This window comes from Cherax quadricarinatus, chromosome 22 (assembly GCF_038502225.1).
Source record: "Cherax quadricarinatus isolate ZL_2023a chromosome 22, ASM3850222v1, whole genome shotgun sequence".
NCBI classification, from domain to species: domain Eukaryota; kingdom Metazoa; phylum Arthropoda; class Malacostraca; order Decapoda; family Parastacidae; genus Cherax; species Cherax quadricarinatus.
The window spans coordinates 22,011,546-22,030,473 of record NC_091313.1 but is presented as its reverse complement, the minus strand read 5'-3'; the positions used below and the strand labels follow the sequence as shown (position 1 = coordinate 22,030,473).

Genomic DNA, 18,928 nt, shown 5'->3' with positions numbered 1-18,928 from the left:
TGCAATACTGTAATAATTGTAAAAATTACATCAACCCATTCATGACTGCGTATTAGAATGGCTATTTGGACATTTATTGGACAATGACATCATTTGTTTACTTTTGAACATCGGCAAAAATCAAACATTTCCTGTAATTTGTGCTCCATTTCCAGGTTCTTTTTATAGTAAAATTAATCAAAATCGCCTCCATTTCTATAATATAGTTTCCATTCTATCAAATGAGACCAAGAAAACGAGAATACAACCACAAATACTATACGAAAATAGACCACAAAGTCGGCATTTTAATTAAAAAAAACGGTCGGAGTTTTTTTTTTCTCATTATGCACTGCGTGCTCCAGGATTTTTTTTATGTGGTGCACACTGACCACACAGACCCATTCTCTCACATGTGGGCCTACTAGCTTTCTCCTGCCTGATTTGAAGCCGCTAAAATTTATGAGTATATATACGTCAAACACGGTACCTCACAAACGTATATATACGGCCGCGACAGTCAAAGGGTTAATCACTGAAGAAGGCACTTTCTTCCCTCTCTCTTCCTTCTCCACTGAAGCAATTTCCTCAGCTGTGGTCTGTTGCTATTCCAGATGAAGGTCTTGCAGCTCCATTTCCCTCTGTTCCTCCACCAACTCTTCCACATCCTGGCCACTCGCATCTAACCCCATGGGCTTCCCCAAAAACACAATAGATTCCACAACAGGCATACGGTCGACAGGGTCAGCCTCAAACTCTTCAAAATCTTTGTCGAGGACACATTCTGGCCACAATTTTCTCCAAGCACTCAATAAACAAGCACAAAAAAAATGGATTATTACAAAATGTTTTGGATGAATGCTTACTCAACCAACCATTGACAGAGCCAGACTGAGACACATATGCATGAGTGATGGTGTCCTGGGCAGGTGGATGCGTCTGATTCGAAAGATTTCCAGGACGAGGTATGAAATCCGGAGCAAAATTTCGCCGAAAAAAGTGGTCGAAATCCAAATCATACGATATCCGGTGTGGACGAAATCCAGGGTTCCACTGTACTAATATAGCATATTTATGATTGGTTTTTCCAAACTTCTCAGAGACCTTAAATTTTATCAGTGTTTTCTTGTTGGCCATGTCAAACTATTTTGTTGCTTAATGGTGTTCTGTTTTTAATATGGTAGTTCATGTCCATTGTATAGTATTTACTTCATTATTTGAGACCAACTCTCCAGGATATAACATTGCCTCAAATATTTATGATTGTGATGGCATTTAAGTGGAAAGTAGTTTTAACAGATTTAACTTGTCCAAATTATTTTATAAATTTGTGGACTATGCTATGAATTCACTAAATCTTTTGGCTATGAAAAGTATCATTTTTATTTGCATTTAAATAAGACACATGCAGTACATAGGGTGTGGGTTGATGAAAAGTTAGAACACTTCCTGTTTCCTTGACTTAAAATTGCCTATACATAGTATACAAGCATCTTGTAATACCTTCAAAGTAAATCGTGGAACAGGTGGGGCTTGAATCCATGGCAGGCGATTCCTAAAGCTCTGAGGCCAGTGTGCTAACCACTCAAATCAGCTGGCTATGGTTATAACACTGGCCTGTGAGTTTTAAGACTCACCTGCCATGGGTTCAAGCCCCCACCTATTCTGTGATCTGTTTGCAATTGTGTTATTACTATTTCATGAGTCATGTTTAAAGTGAATTTTTTCAACATATTACACTGTAATCCATAAGAGAATACTGCACAGTGCCATATAGGGATCATTACTGATATCTTTAGCGACTGTTTTTGATGTGCATTTAGCATTCGACTCTTGTGTGCTACTTGCGTTATCTTTATTGAGGTAAAACTTTATGTTCAAATTACAAAATGAATCATTAAAGTTTTGAAATAATTTCAGTTACATAACTAAAACCAAATCCTGGCAGCTTGTTTCTGTGCCATAAAGTACTACTGTTTAAATAATTGACTAGAGTATGATGTAGCTATAATTACAAAGTACTGCAGTTGTAGTTTTTTGGAAAGCCTGTATTACTTGCCTCTTAACTCTCATGAAACACTAATTCATTGTATTGTAGAGCACTAAAAATTCTTTAACATTAATTTTCTATGTGAAGTTTGGTGCAGAAGAAGTAAGTTTATTCTGATACAGGTAGACAAATACAGCTACATAAATGATCATACTTAGCAGCATATGTGCAGGATAACCCCCCAAAAACAAGTCAAAGTGACTTATTTCCGTTGGGATCCTTGAATTGCATTGGGGTCCCTGATTTCCATTGGGAAAGTTTTCATTGGGATGACTTGATAAAGGCCTGTGCAGAGCTTTATCAAGACTTGATAAAGCTCTACATACAGCACTGCATGAAACAAAAACTAGCTCTGCACTTGTTTTTTTTCTTTATTATTGTTGGTAGTATGCCTTTGTATCCAGTTAATTTTGTGCAGTATACCCTAAAGTACGCATTAAACATTTTGTGGTCTGGTAGGACTCTCCTGAACACTTAAATTGACATAAATCTTACACACCTCTGCTCTCTGGTGTTTCTTAACCCTTTGAGGGTTTCAGCCGTACTAGTACGGCTTACGACCCAGGGTTTTTGACGTACTAGTACGCCTAAATTCTAGCGCCCTCAAATCTAGTGGGAGAAAGCTGGTAGGCCTACATATGAAAGAATGGGTCTATGTGGTCAGTGTGCACAGTATAAAAAAAATCCTGCAGCACACAGTGCATAATGAGAAAAAAAAACTGACCGTTTTTTTGGAATAAAACAGCGACTTTGCACTGTACAGTATTTTCGTATGGTATTTATTGTTGTATTCTAGTTTTCTTGGTCTCATTTTATAGAATGGAAGACATTTTAAAGAAATTGAGATGATTTTGACTGGTTTTACAATGAAAAGTACCTTGAAATTTAGCTCAAAGTAGCAGAAATGTTTGATTTTTACCAAAGTTCAAAAGCACACAAATCATGCTAAGCATCCAATACACGTCACCTGGCGAGTCTAATATTCTTACGTAAGTGCGCCAATATTATTTATACCATTTTTTACACTAATGCAGTAGTCTGCCTAACAGTAAATCTTCCATTTTTTTGTAAGAAAAATTCAAAGTGGAAAGCAAAAGAATGTAAGAGGGGCGTGGGGACGTGACTAATGAACAGAGGAAATGTTATTTTAGTGCCAGGAATGTCTTGTTTATTCTGGACCCTATTCGGAAATTCGCATCTTTTGAAATTTGTGTGAAATTGGCAAAATTGCTAAATTCTGACCACTGTACTGGATAGTTGAAATTGATAAATGGGTGGTTTCTTGCACACATTCGATAGAAAAAATGGATGTCTAGCGAAATATTCATGTACTAGTACAGTGGAATTGGCCGAAAATGGGGCTCAAAGTGGGCAAAATCGCCGATGCGTAAACATCGCCGAGACCGCTACCTTCGCGAGAGCATAATTCCGTAAGTTTTCCATCAAATTTCAAACTTTTGGTGTCATTATGATCGGGAAAAGATTCTCTATCTTTTCATAAGAGAAAATTACTTATTTTTTAAATTTGGCCTACCCTGAGAACGAGTCTCGGAGAGGGCCTGTCGACCCTCAAAGGGTTAATAGTCATTAGTCACTAATATTTCCTTCCCATATAAGGAAACCTGGTCAGATACTGAGCCATGAGGAAAGGGCAATGATCCTCAGAACCATTAACGAATGTATTGAATGCTGTAGGTAGTAAATTATCGCATCCTGTACAAAGATATTATGAGTCACATGTTTGAATAGGGTGGAAATGTAAATAAGTAGTTCCGAGTAACATTTATGACTTGATAAATGGCTGTTTAAGTCAAAGATGGTACTGAATATAATATTGACAAGTAATTAAAAAACAAATAGCAACAGGAAATTTTTATTAATGAAAAATTTTGAGAGAGTGATCTGGACCTGAAAGAAAATGCTTCTAATTTTCGGTGGAAGTTAACACAGGTTCTGTTTGTAGGTGACAATGTTATAAATGATTTGAGGTGTACAGAAGATATGCAAAACACGTACAAAATGTACACAAATTTTGACATGTAATTGTAGAGTAAACAAAAATGTAAGCAAAATGAATAAATGCGAAAGTGGGCTTACTGCTCTTCAATTTTCTAACGAATTGTACCTAAAACAGTTATAGTAAACAAAATAAAAACCGAGACCTCTCTGATGATGAAGCTATTTCCCAAGACAGTTATATATCTGTTATATTTGTCATACCAGTTCTCTCTTCCTTCTCATAGCTGGCAAAAACGAATTTTGTGTAATCTTTTGCGAATGCAATAAATACAAATTACACTTATAGGAAGCTGTTTAGACACCGTCTCTCCTTTGCAACATTCACACACACACATTGGGGAAAAATTATATAGGTAGGAACGATGAGAGGTCAGATGCAGTGGTAGGAGGTCAGCTTAACGGTCGGTCTCGATTGTCATCTAACCTCTGCTCGCACCTGACCTCTCCTCTCTCATTCCTATATAATCTCCTTGGTAGGGGCGAAGCCAAATGGGACTTATGGGTCTTTACCCCCCAAAATTCCCTCAGCCCCCTAAATAAAAATAGCAAGTCTCCTAGCTCCTCCCTTCCAACCAGGTAGACACCTAGCATTCCCCCCCTCACACGTCCTAATTATTGAAATTCTGGCACCACCTCAGTTTCCTTGGTATACAGTATGGACGTGGAAAAAAAACTGTTGAAGGGACACGCAAAATATTGTATAAAGTTTCCTATAATGTAATTCGTGTTTTGTATACAGAGTTGATAAATGTTTAAAATTTGCATTCGTGAATGTGGTACCTAATGTGGACCCAGAAAATCAAACCAAGAAAACTCGAAACAATGAATTCAAATTTGATAAATTCGCATTTAGAAAAGCTATAGAAAAGTACTGATTTGCCAATTACGTTGTATCCTCGATAAGCGCTCATTTAGATTATGCTGCGTGGTTCTATAATCACCGTATTACATAATGGACATTAATGCTCTGGAAGACAAACAAGAGAGGGATGACAAAGTTGATCCTATATATCTACGAGGGTATGCTAAAGCACTGATTCTGCACTCTGGATGACAAGAATAGATAAAAGGATATAAATAACGTGCTAAAAAATATCCAACACGACAGGACTTGCAGCAATAGATTCAAGTAAAAAAAATAGATTTAGAAAAGATTTAGGAAGGCACTGGTTTGGTAATAAGACTTGTGGATGAGTGGAACAAGCACTTGAGTAATGTTATTGAAACAGAAACGTTGGGTAGCCTAAGATAGGCTAGACACTTAAGTACGCGAGTGGATGTGGGTGGGTGTGAGTTGGACATGCCTACAATTGGCCGGCCAGTAGGCCTGCCACAGTGCCCTTTCCTTATATTCTTATGAATAAAGCCATCGAAGTTAATACACTGGGTAGCTTCAGAATTAGGGTGGATAAATACGAGTGAAAAGGGTTGGGTTGAGGACGTGCCTAGCATGGGCCGTGCTCTAATCTAAGCAGGCATAAACGGTATTTATTCAGTGCCAGAAATTTCGATATAAACAAATCGCACCTATATTTCGACAGTTTTATGAAATAAAAATGCATTTTGCAATTATAAATAACTATTTAAACAGAGCTTCCCATAACTGTAAATAATACCTTTATTATAAATGTTTTGTTTAGCGAGGATGAATTTCAGTAAGTTTCCCTAGGTAATGATACAGGAAACAAATATGACGTAAAAAGGCATGTAGAGTTATGTGGAATTCTTTACTGATGCCGCTTATTTTGATGAAGCCTGCTGCGTGAGTGAAAAGTCATTAAAAGTATTCCATGTACAGTAACTGCGTTTGACTAACCCCCCACCCCCACTATATCGACAAGTGTCTGACAACCAGTAACTACAACAACAGGCCAAGTGATGAGTAATAACATTATCATCTCAAAGAAATTAAATTATTTAATTTAATATCTACAAAACTTTTTGCCGATACCTGTGTCACAAACTTGCGATAGCATCATGAAAGAACACGTATTTTAGACATACCTGAGTGTGAACATTCAAATGGTATAAAATACCGACAGGTTGTTAGGTAAAACATATGCAACAGTTAGGTATCTTTATTTCGAAACGTTTCGCCTACACAGTAGGCTTCTTCAGTCGAGTACAGAAAAGTTGATAGAAGCAGAAGATACTTGAAGACGATGTAATCAGTCCATCATCCTTGAAGTTTTGAGGTGGTCAGTCCCTCAGTCTGGAGAAGACTATTGTTCCATAGTCTGAAAAAATATGGAGTTGAAGTGACAGGATGGAGCCTTATATAACGCCAGGAGGTGAGATGTAGGCCACTAGTAGAGGTAAGAATGTTGTTGGAAGGTCAGGTCCCTCTTAAATCCAGCCATTCTCACTAGTAGAAGTTGACAAAGTTGATTTCAGGTCTGTACCAAGATACCCTTGTGTTGTAGTGTCTACTAGTGAGAATGGCTGGATTTGAGAGGGACCTGACCTTCCAACGACAACATTCTTACCTCTACTAGTGGCCTACATCTCACCTCCTGGCGTTATATAAGGCTCCATCCTGTCACTTCATTCGTTCGTTCGTTCGTTCGTTCAACTTAACTCCATATTGTTTCAGACTATGGAACAATACTCTTCTCCAGACTGAGGGACTGACCACCTCAAAACTTCAAGAGTGATGGACTGATTACATCGTCTTCAAGTATCTTCTGCTTCTATCAACTTTTCTGTACTCGACTGAAGAAGCCTACTGTGTAGGCGAAACGTTTCGAAATAAAGATACCTAACTGTTGCATATGTTTCTTACCTAACATATCCGAGTGTAAATGGCAACACGATAGTAGGAGCTTACGTGAGCTAGAAGATATATTAATAGTATATAAAACGGACAGTAAAGATATCCAAGTGCTGCACACGTGTCGTATTTGTCCATCAGTTAGCATTTCTGTTTACTGTACTGTTTTACCCAATTCTTGATCATGTTTAGGTGAAAAAACGACAAAGTGAGCTTATATTGGGGGTTCTTTCGTAATTTTATGGATGCCAAGTGGTGGTGGCGGAAGTAGTTATTAAGGATATAGTCTTGATAAGTGGTGGATGTTTGTGACTGCTTGTGTTCCCTGTGGGGAAAGTGGGAGAGGAATGGGTGGATGGGGAGTTAGCCCGTCACCGAGCCATAACTTTGACATAACCATTAGTCATAGGAGACTACCACCCCTTGAATGGAACATTAGCACCACCCTCAAGGTCACCTTCCCGACTTTCATATTGGATTCTGTGCCACGTGACTATTTGAAATCTAAGCTGATTTGGAGTCATTTGTTTTTAAAGGTGTAGGAATGAGTGTGATGTGGTAGTATGTGTAGATGTAATAACTTTATATGAATTATCACCGAGGGTTATATATTATAATGATCCAAGATAAAAGTAGACTAACCCCTAGGTATCTATTTACTGCTAGACGAACGGCTGACAGTACTAATGTTGATGAGGTACTGTGGGTGTAGGGATTGCAGTATTAATACAGATAGATGTGCTATGGGTGTACGTGTATGGATAGCAGTTTAGGTGTACTTTAGAAAAAAGTGTCAGAAGCGAGTGTAGGGGTAGAGACAGGTGGAAGAATAGTGTTAGCTATATCAGTAGGAATGTAGAGGTGACAGTGCATGTATGGATGGTAATATTGTGTAAAGACAACAGTGTGGACAGGTATCTTGATTATACAGATCATAATAGGTGCATTGGGTGATCTACCTCTATTTTTTCCTCCCCTGTATCTAACTCCACCCACATTCACCAGTCCCTCCACATTTAACCCCCATTTCCAATACCATCAACCCCACTCCTATTCCCTGTATCATACATTCTACCAACTCCTCTGGAAATAAATGGTATAAAGTACCGACAGGATGGAAAAAGACACATATGTATAATGTGATTGTTGGCAACGTTTCGCCCACACAGTGGATTTTTTCAAGCCACGAACAGATCTGTTTCTGGCTTGACAAAGCCAACTGTGTGGACGAAATTGTCAATAAAGTATCATATACTGCATTACTGTCTCCTTTTTCACCCTACCCCGTCTATTACCCACAACCAACACCCAATTCACCACATCTCCTATACCCTGCACTTCACTAATCCCACAACCTTCCACGTTCCCTGACCTATCATTTCATCCCTATTCCTCATCCGCTCAGGGCTACCCCCTCCCCCATACCCTCCACCATGACATCACTTATACATGGCTTAATGGATGGAAGCGATTTCATCAATTATTTCACATTTTCCTTAATGGATGGATGTGGTTTCATCAGTTATTTCCCAACTTAATATTGTTCCTGGAATGCGATATTTATCGGCAATCGTCAACCTAGTCTTAGTTATTATAAATCTGGTTATAACGATATATATATATATATATATATATATATATATATATATATATATATATATATATATATATATATATATATGCAAAACTACTACAGGGAGAGTAGAATGATAGCTATCATTCTACTCTCCTCGTGGCCGTTTTGCATCCTGTATCGCTTGGTTTGCGATATTTGCACACGCACATATACACACACACACACACACACACACACACACACACACACACACACACACACACACACACACATTATATACGTGTGTGTGTGTGTGTGTGTGTGTGTGTGTGTGTGTGTGCGTGCGCGCGCGCGCAAATATCGCAAACCAAGCGATACAGGATGCAAAACGGCCACGAGGAGAGTAGAATGATAGCTATCATTCTACTCCCCCTGTCGTCGTTTTGCATATATATATATATATATATATATATATATATATATATATATATATATATATATATATATATATATATATATGCCTTTAATATGGTGAAGAGAGATGCTGTTTTGCCAGCTGTTCGGGTTCGGTTCCCCAGTCTCTTTCCCTTCATTTCAGCCGGCTACAGCAAACCCTCAATTCTTTTGTTTGGAGAACATGAAATTCAATCATCAGAGGGTGTTCAGCAGGGTGACCCACTCGCTCCACTTCTCTTCTGCTTGGCAGTAAGAGAACTAACTTCCAGCCTATGCAGTGAGCTCAATATCTGGTACCTGGATGATGGCACTCTGGCAGGTACTGAAGAGTCCCTCGTGGGGGACCTACAACTGGTGAAAACACAGGGAGAAGACTTGGGACTCATCCTCAATCCCTCCAAGTGTGAAATCATCACAGCGAACCAGGAAATAATCAATGCTGTGCGAAGAATCCTCCCGGAAGTCTCAACTACAACTCCGTCCAACAGTACCCTCTTGGGGGCACCGCTGGGTCACCAGGCCATCGATACTGTCCTCAGGGACAAATTGAATGACCTGATGAGAATGGAGGAGAGAATAAGCGATCTTGATGCCCATGATGCTCTGTATCTCGTCACAAGGTGTCTTACTATGCCAAGACTCACTTCTTGAGGTGTGCACCCTCTTTTGACAACCCAACACTCGATGAATATGACGCACACCTGAGATCAACTTTTAAGAAGGCACTGAACCTGTCACTAGAGGATGAGCAATGGGATCAGGCAACCCTCCCAGTGCGACTGGGAGGTATACGGGTGCGTAAAGCAACGCATGTTGCTTTACCTGCTTTTCTGTCTTCGTGTTTGGCTTCCAGTGCATTAGTCAAGAAGATAGTGCCCGAACGCTTGAGAGACTTGGTAGGAGCTCAAGACCCCAGGTTTACTGAAGCAGCGATTCGGTGGGACACCCTTACAGACTCCTCCAGTAGACCAGCTCCTCCCAAACAGCACAAACAGTCCCACTGGGACAAACCGATCATGGAAAAAATCGCCAACACAATGCTCTCCAATGCTTCAGGAAAGAACAAAGCTCGTCTCCTGGCAGTGAAGGCACCACACTCAGGAGATTTCCTGTTAGCTGTTCCCAATTCCTCCCTGGGCACCCGTCTCGACCCACAGGCCATTCGGATTGGTGTTGCTCTTCGCCTAGCCGCCCCCATCCTCACCGAACATAGGTGTATTTGCGGCAGGGCGACAGCTGATCAATTCGGACTTCATGGTCTCGTGTGCCACACAGCAGAAGGGAAGTATGCCAGACATGAGGAGATCAATGACATAATAAAGAGAAGCCTCGCCACAGCCCATGGCCCAGCTCAACGGGAACCCCAAGTACAGAGGTCTGATGGAAGTCAAAAGCGTCCTGATGGAGCCACTATGCTACCCTGGAAGGATGGAAAGCAGATTGCCTGGGACTACACCTGTGCTGCCACATTGGCAGACACCTACTTGCCATACTCTGTAGTAGAAGGGGGTGGAGCTGCCAGCCACAGGGAGACCCAGAAGATCCGAAAATATGAAGACCTTCCCCTTTGCTATAACTTCATTCCAATAGGGTCGGAGACCCTTGGAGCATGGGGCAAGTGTGCTCTAAAGTTCCTCAAAGAGCTGGTGAAAAGCTCGTCATAGAAACCAAGGACCACCGGGCGACCAGCTTCCTCTTTCAGAGACTCAGTGTTGCAATCCAGAGAGGAAATGCCAGCAGCATTCTGGGCACGCGGCCCACCGCAGGGGTGCTGGACGAAGTATTCGAGATGTAGCTCTGAGTTACCTATGTTGTTTTACTTTCTGATGTATTTTTGTGAATGTTTGGCCAATGTATTTTGTCATATATATATATATATGTGCCGAATATGTAAAACTGGTCAGTTAGCAAGAGCTCATTGAAAATTAAGTCCTTTCTAAAATTTTCTCTTATACGTTTAAATATATATATTTTTTTCATTAATGATAATGTAAAAACTTTAAATTTTGCACCAAAAGAATCTTAGAAAACTCGCCTAACCTTGTTATAACAAGAGCAATTTATTTTAGCCTAACCTAAATAAATATATTTTAGATTTGTTTACGATAATTTAATACTAAACAAACAGTGAAATATATTTTTTTCGTTAGGTGTAGAATGATTTTGGCGAAATTATTGCATACACAAATTTTCACTTGTCCTATATGGCAAGATGAGCGTTGCTATTTAAGCTGAGATCGCAAGTTCTGCCTATTCGGCACGACATATATATATATGTCGTGCCGAATATGTAAAACTGGTCAGTTAGCAAGAACTCATTTAAAATTAAGTCCTTTCTGAAATTTTCTCTTATACGTTTAAAGATATATTTTTTTCATTAATGTTAATGTAAAAGTTTTTAATTTTGCACCAAAAGAATCTTAGAAAACTTACCTAACCTTATTATAACAAGAGCAATTTATTTTAGCCTAACCCAACTAAATATATTTTAAATACGTTTACAATAATTTAGTATTAAAGAAACACAATCAAATATATTTTTTTCGTTGGGTTCAGAATGATTTTGGCGAAATTATTGCGTACACAAATTTTCACTTGTCCTATATGGCAAGATCAGCGTTGCTATTTAAGCCAAAATGGCAAGTTCTGCCTATTCGGCACACACACACACACACATTATATATATATATATATATATATATATATATATATATATATATATATATATATATATATATTTCAACACTTTTTCAGTTTCCTGTCGAGGCAGGGTGACCCAAAAGGAAGGAAACTTTCATCATTGAGCACTTTCACCGTCACTCATACATGATCACTGTCTTTGCAGAAGCGCTGAGATACGATAGTTCAAATGTCCCTCCAAACAGCCAGCATCCCAAACCCCCTCCTTCAAAGTGCATTGTACTTCCCATTTCCAGGACTCAAGTCCGGCTAACCGGTTTCCCTGAATCCTTTCACAAAATATTACCCTTCTCATACTCCAACAACACGTCATCCCAAAAAGCATTCGTCTCCATTCACTCTTAAACATACTCACGCACGCTTGCTGGAAGTCCAAGCCCCTCGCCTACGAAACCACCTTTACCCCCTCCCTCCAACCTTTCCGAGGACGACCCCTACCCCGCCTTCCTTCCCCTACATATTTATACACTCTCCAAGTCATTCTACTTTGTTCCATTCTCTCTAAATGACCAAACCACATCAACAACCCCTCTTCAGCCCTCTTGACTAATACTTTTAGTAACTCGCCTCCTATGCAAAACCACAGGAGTTGAATGATAGCTCTAGGCCTTGCAGTGTTGCAAAAATGAGTAAAAAGTCCAAGCAGATTAGTTCAGGGGAATGTTTATTTAGGTACAGGTACACAAATACAGTTACACAAATTATCATACATGGTAACGTGTGTAAATTACCTAGTATAACCCCTTAAAGTCAAAGTGACTCATTTCCATTGGGGTCCTTGATTAAGCAAGTTACAATGGTCATGAGTTATTTGCTGCAGAAGTTAGGATTTTTTTTTCCAGAATTTTGGCAATATGTCATTGTTAATGAAGTGGTAGTAGTGATGGTTACGGAGACTCAGTAGTGTTACTCCTCGGGATTTCCCCTTCATCTCCCGACCACCACTACAGGGAGGTATTTTCGGTGGTAGTTGCTTTGGAGGTGCGTCCCACCCCTTTTTTCTCAGTCCATTATCGTAATCTCAGACAGCTTTTGACTTTTAAAGACAGTTAAACAGGTAACAGATGAGAGCTCTTTTTTTTTGGGCCGTACTCAGTGGGTGGCCGTGTTCTGTTCCCGCGGAAGCGGAAGAACGTTATATCTCCTTTATCTTTTTTTTATGTAAACCTTGGGGGTCCTCTAGTGCAAATTGTGGAAACCCATGGTCTCAGAGTTGACAAAAAGGCTTCGAAGGAAAATATTTGGATTTCTTCCTGAAGCCGTTTGATTATTTTGCTTCCCCCCCCCCCATCTTATTTTTTTTCACATATAGGTATATTTTATTACGCATAATGTACACAAGGCTTAAAAGATACACTATTAGCACAGAGATCGAATTGATGGTACAGAAACAGTATACAAGAGGTTCGAGGAATCCATTACAAGTACATATTGCAACGTGTTTGTCAAAAATTGCATTATAAAAATCTCATCGAGCTCCTCAGAGCTGGGGCGCATACCCAGGATGCAACAGGCATTACCCCCTGAATTGCAGCACCGAACCGCTAGAACAAGAAACTAGCTTCACTGGGATCCTTAGTTGTCTAGAGTCTTTTGCCCAGTTCTTTAAGGAACTTGTATGCACTTCCTCCATGTGGTATATTTTTTTTTATAGAGGACAAACTAAACTTAACATAAGCCTGAAATTTTGTGAAAACATTTGTAAAAAAAAAATCAGATTTTTATGGGAGCTAAGAGGATGGGGTTTCCCCTCTATCCCAATATCGTTGTATGAAGGGGATTTTTGTTTTAGTGCGCTTATAGGTAGTGAGCGCATGGTCGCTAAGCAACATGATACTAAAGAGCAGGTGGAGGTAGTAGAGGCGAGGGAACAGGTGGGGGAGGAGGCGAAAGAGCACGTAGTGGAGAAGGCTGTTAGATGGAGGCGGTGGCGAAGGTGATAGAGGAGGGGGGTGTAGGAGCAGGTGGTGGAGGTAAAGGTTGTAGGAGGTGAGTGTGCTGGGTGCGGGCAACAGTGACTCACACGCTGCCTTCATTCCTCTAGGTGTCACCTGGGAGTAGCTGGTCTCTGCTTTCTTGCACTGTGAAGTATAAAGATTCAGTGAACTCTTGTGTTTCTCTCGGAATTTCAGTGGTATTGTACCTCGAATAAAAGTTCTTATATTTTGAGTGATATGCATCAGTTTGTATTCTCATAGTGAAAGTGAACATAACCTGCATTTGTGAGCGGTGACACAGTGTTTCCTCTATGTCCTGTAAATGCTTAATACTCTTAGCGCTCAGATGAACGACACTCATCGTGAATGTCGTTACGCGGCGTGACAGGTCATCTCGTTCAATGGACATGCAACGTGCTGTTTGTATTGTGAATATGCTGAATGTTTACATTGGTCATACAGTGCGTTTATATTGCCAATAGGCTGTATGATTACGTATGACGTTCAGTGTGACGTTTATATTGTTAATATGCTGCGTAATGTTTACACTGGATATGCACTGTGACGTTTATATTGCGAATATACTTCATAATGTTTACACTGGACATGCAGGATGCATACACTGGACGTATAGGATGTTTACACTCCCAGATGCCATAACGGATAACCCACAAATAGGACAAAGAAATTTAGATGCCACATGTCTGGCAACGAGGTGACCGAACATAACCAACAAACGTTCAGATGTGCATGACTATCATTCGTGGTGAGAATGTGTTGGAGTGGGAGTGAGGGATTAAGGGTGAGCGATCTGCGGTAGCAGCTTCAGTTTCGCTGCGAAAGGCAAAGCAGGGGCGGGTTGTATCTTAATTTATTATGATAGTTCTTGTTATCCAGCTCAGTAGTTTACAAAAATTTTTGAAGCCAAGTAGCCTTTATATTAAAAAAAATGGAATACCGATTAAAAGGTAACATTTAAAAGATAAAGGTCAAATGGTTATAGAACATTTTATGCTACTTTACATAACATGTAAAATGTATATAGAGTTGCACATTTTTTCTGAAATTCACACAAGTTTAAAAATGTACAGGTAAAAAAAGAATTTATTGACCTATTTATAAAATAATACCGATAAGTAAAAAAAAAAATAACATATAGTTCAACGCAAAAAGAAAAAAAAAAACGAAGAGCGAGTACGGTAATTTTATAGTTGTTTATGGGATAATTTTACTAGTTCCTCAAAGAAATACATTTTAAAAACTTGGATGTTACTGTTCTTTTTACATGCCCCACATACTGTGTTCCTTCAAACACGGTTATCCCGTTTCCATACATTCTTCCATGGTCACAGGAGGCCTGGTCTGGGACTGGGCCTCGGGGCGGTGACCCCCGAAATTGACTCCAGTTAAGACTCTTCGACAGCATGTCATGAGGTACGGAAAGTAGGGTTGAGGCAGGCAATGAGAACATACCTGCAATCGGTTTCGAGTGTTTTATTACTATAACCCAACTTGCGACCAGAGAAGGGCAAAGTTTGTAGGAGGTGAAGTTAGGTCAAGTTATGAGGTAGGCGCTCGTCATGCAGCAGGCCAAAATAATGGGGAGCTCAAAATAATGCATATAATCGTAGGTGAGTTAACTAAGCAAGGAGGCAAGTGGGAAAGGGAAGTACTCGTAAGTGGGTTGCCTAAGCCAAGGAGAAAAGTAGAAGCAAGTACACATAGGTGGGTTGATTAGGCCAAGGAGGCAAGTGGGTGAGGTAAGAACTCTAGGTGGGCTGACAGGGGTAGGGTTGGTCGGACAGACCACAAGTTGTAGTCAAGTAAGATTAAAGCAAAAGTGGGGTGAGGTAGGTGACGGGAGATGTTACTGAGTAGGTTGATATACAGTGGAAATGAGTTTTTCATCAGTTTTCCCGTGTATACTTTTAAGCTCAACATAGGTATAGACTTTCCCTTCATAGTTGAAGCTATGACTCTTGTATTCTTTTATGGTAAAGTGATTATTGGCATACACGTTGTGGACAATGGCCAGCAGTTGTGGATGGGTTGTGCTACACCTGGTGCCCTTCACGCTCTTGCCCTAGCTGTAGGTTTATTCCAGGTTGCTGCTCTTCTTAACGTTTACACTCTGGTCCTGCACTCCTCATCTGCTGATTTTTTTAAGGTCTTTTTCTTTAAACAGAAAAGTAACATTTAATGTTAGCATCTGTTCCTAGGTCCCGTGTTTGTTTCTGGTGTGATTTTTTTTAGTAGGTAGTTAATGTCTGCATTATTTTGGAGATTAAGATGCATATCTACGATTATTTATCACATACGTGGACTCCTCGTTCATTCAAGAACGCGGTGTTGGAAATATGAAGAAGGAATTGTCCAGGTGTGGGTAAAAAAAAAAAAAAAGAAAACGCAGGAGTTATTGGCCTTGCTGAGGTGCCACGGTTACAGCATTAGTCACTTGACCCTTAAATATACCCTTGGCGTAACCTTTCAACATCTGCCTCATCGTCTACCATCTTTTTTTCTGTTATAGTTTAGTAGCAGTATGTTTATGAGCCCAATACAATTCTTAACACGTTAGTAACTCTGGTTCCTTAACTTCGGAACTGACATGGAGGACTGCAGAGGTTTATGGCAGGAGTGAGTGAACACCTGCAGGGATCCTACTGTAGAACTCAGGCCATTGAACCTCCTGTCACCAACACATGTTTACCCACACGACCTAATGAAAAGTGAGAGCGGAATGAAAATACGTACATGTATTTCAGTGATGCATATTTTCAGTATATTGTTAGTTCAGAAAACTTACTTTCGTGTAGGCTATATAATGACTACAAGGAAATACAGATGCCAAACATTTCGTCACCTTCACATTCGCCACATGATGGTACACAAGCCCAAACATCAGGTGAAAGTTTAAAGGAAGACTCATCATAGATGAGGTTAGACTTTAAAGAATTCAACGGGATGCTCGTGTATGCATCGTCGAGCATCAAGATGTATTGAATTCCGTCGTATTGTGCCTGATATAGGGAGAGTGATTATTCAAGGTATTTGCAACATTGTTGTTAAGGTCTCAATTTAGAAAAAAAAAATCATAGTGAGACGGTAGCGTAGGTCGCTAGTATCTCCTTCACTTTAAAGTACGAATTACTGAAATATAATTACAAAATGTCTTTGAAATAAAAATCCTTTTATGAAACTTCATCGGGCTAGCTTGTCATGTTTAATTGCTCGTCTAGAAGATGCTTCGCTGTAAGTAACCAGTTGAACATGTTAGACACGTGCTTTAATATTGGTTAATTTACATCCAATACATGTAGTTGTTGAGCATATATTAATAATTCAGCTAGTATTCCATCAAGTTATCTCGAAGGACTACATTATCTGGTAGTGCCCATGGGCATATGTCTATTGGGTTACGCTCTATTTTTAGTGTATATGCAGGAGTATCATTAGTCGTCCCTGTTTAACTTCACAAGTCAGAAGGTTTGCTCAAACCATTTACTCAGATTTGGGGATTTTTAGGGTGTTAGCTTTTGGTGCACATCTCAAAAACGGTCATGCTAAATTCATAAAAATAATTATTAATTTGCATTTATATCGCCCTTCAAAACTATAGGTGGGGACAGCGAAACTTCTGTTTTGGTGTTATATCTAAAATTTCCAGTACTTCGTTAATATTGGAGGAGGGGAAGGTAGTGTGGAAAGGAAAGAAAAAAATAGTTTTTCTTTTTCCCTGCTTAACAAAAAACTTAGGTATTAATTTTGCCTATGATAGCCGAAATAAAAAGTATAATTTTTTTCTTTTGATAGCTTAATTAAAAGGTTTGAGCTCGGAAGACTTTCGGTCTTCTGATGATACTGTAGTTGCTTTATCTTATTTGGGAAAATTTAAATTACTTTCAATTAAGTTAACATTATACCTTTGATATACCTTTGAAGAGTTTCGAGAGTGTCTACTCTGAGCCCGGTCATGGGCCAGGCTCGTCTGGTACTTGCCTGGTCAACCAGGCTGTTGCTGCTGCAGGCCCGCTGCCGCACATATCCATCACAGCCTGGTTGATCTGGCACCTGGTGAAGATATTTGTCCAGTTTCCTCTTGAAGGCTTCTATGCTTGTCCCAGCAGTTTCTCTGATATCTTTTGGTAAGATGTTGAATACTCTGGGACCCCGGATGTTGATATAGTGTTCCCTTATTGTCCCCACCGCACCCCTGCTCCTCACTGGGTTTAGTTTACACTTCCTCCCATATCTCTCACTCCAGTATGTTGTTATGGCAGTGTGCAGATTTATGACCAGGCCCTCGCGTATTAGATTCACTTTTTTTTTTTTTTTTTTTTTTAAACGAAGGCCCAGCCAACCCAATTGTAAAAAAAAATAGGGGGGAGGGGTAAAACTTCCCTATATGAAGTCGCTACGATAACTGTTAGGGAGTACTGACTATTTAGGCAACTCCCTACTGTAACTATATTTCTTCCTTTATTTGGAAGCTCACGCATTTTGAAAATTATGGGCCTGACTGACTTATCTTCCTCTACCATAGCATTAAATATTTGTTTTAATTTAGAATTATATACTATTTATCTTTTAAAAGATTTGTACTCATTGGCTGACTGCAAAATTTTTCGATTATCTTTTGTTTGGAAGAAAGTTAGTTCCGAAATTTAAAGAGCACTCTGCCACTGGGGTCGATCACGCAGCTCTCCTGACGATAAGAATAAATACTTAACACACGCAAGAACATAAAATGTAAAATATAATAAGATAAAAATTACTGTTGCGAATTAAACGTAGAACACAAACACTTACATAAAGTTAAAATAACTCGTCAGTTAAAAGCTCTATTAGGCTGGCATTGCCAAAAGACACGCGTTTAGTCGATAGACTTTAAACCTAATAAAGCAGGTAACCTTTAGTTTTGTACAGTAACTGTTGTGCAGCATAGCGAGAGACGGTTCTATGTTAGCAAAGTTAATTTTTTTTCTGTACTAAGACACATTAATGCACGGCCCAGGTTTTTTTAAGTAATTATGATAGTATAACTTACCTGTAAGCGGACTCCAGAACCTGAAGTATCGTCTGCGTATCCATTATGTTCTTTCATAACACAAGTGATCCTCGCTCTTAATCCACTAACAATACTAGTTTAATTTTCGGTGTTAATTACTCCACTTATTTTTGTCTGAAGGAAGTCTTTTCACTATTCCATGATAATATATATGTTATCACCATATACATTTTCCACGAATACCTGGTTACAAGCTCTGGGGCACGTAGTTGAAATCAGTGATGCCCCGATTTAACTTAAAACTTTGGGGTAGCTTGTTAACCTCACCGGTGCCGGAGACTAACTCGGGCAGGTGGTGGTTGCCTTACCAACGCCTAGATTTGAACTCTGGGGCAGGTGTTGCTTCCACCTGTGCCCCACTATGAACTAACTATGGCAGGAGTTGACCTCTCAC

The 18,928-nt window shown here is 39.6% G+C and overlaps 1 protein-coding gene across 1 annotated transcript in view; it reads right to left on the bottom strand.

Annotated features, from left to right (window-relative positions):
* The window catches only part of LOC128689740 (venom protease), a 77,883-nt gene extending 58,955 nt beyond the window's left edge, over positions 1-18,928 (bottom strand). The window contains exon 1 of the mRNA XM_070087542.1: positions 18,514-18,928. Coding sequence (XP_069943643.1) covers positions 18,514-18,570 — 57 coding nt within the window. The 5' untranslated portion in view covers positions 18,571-18,928. The remainder of the gene's footprint in view (positions 1-18,513) is intronic.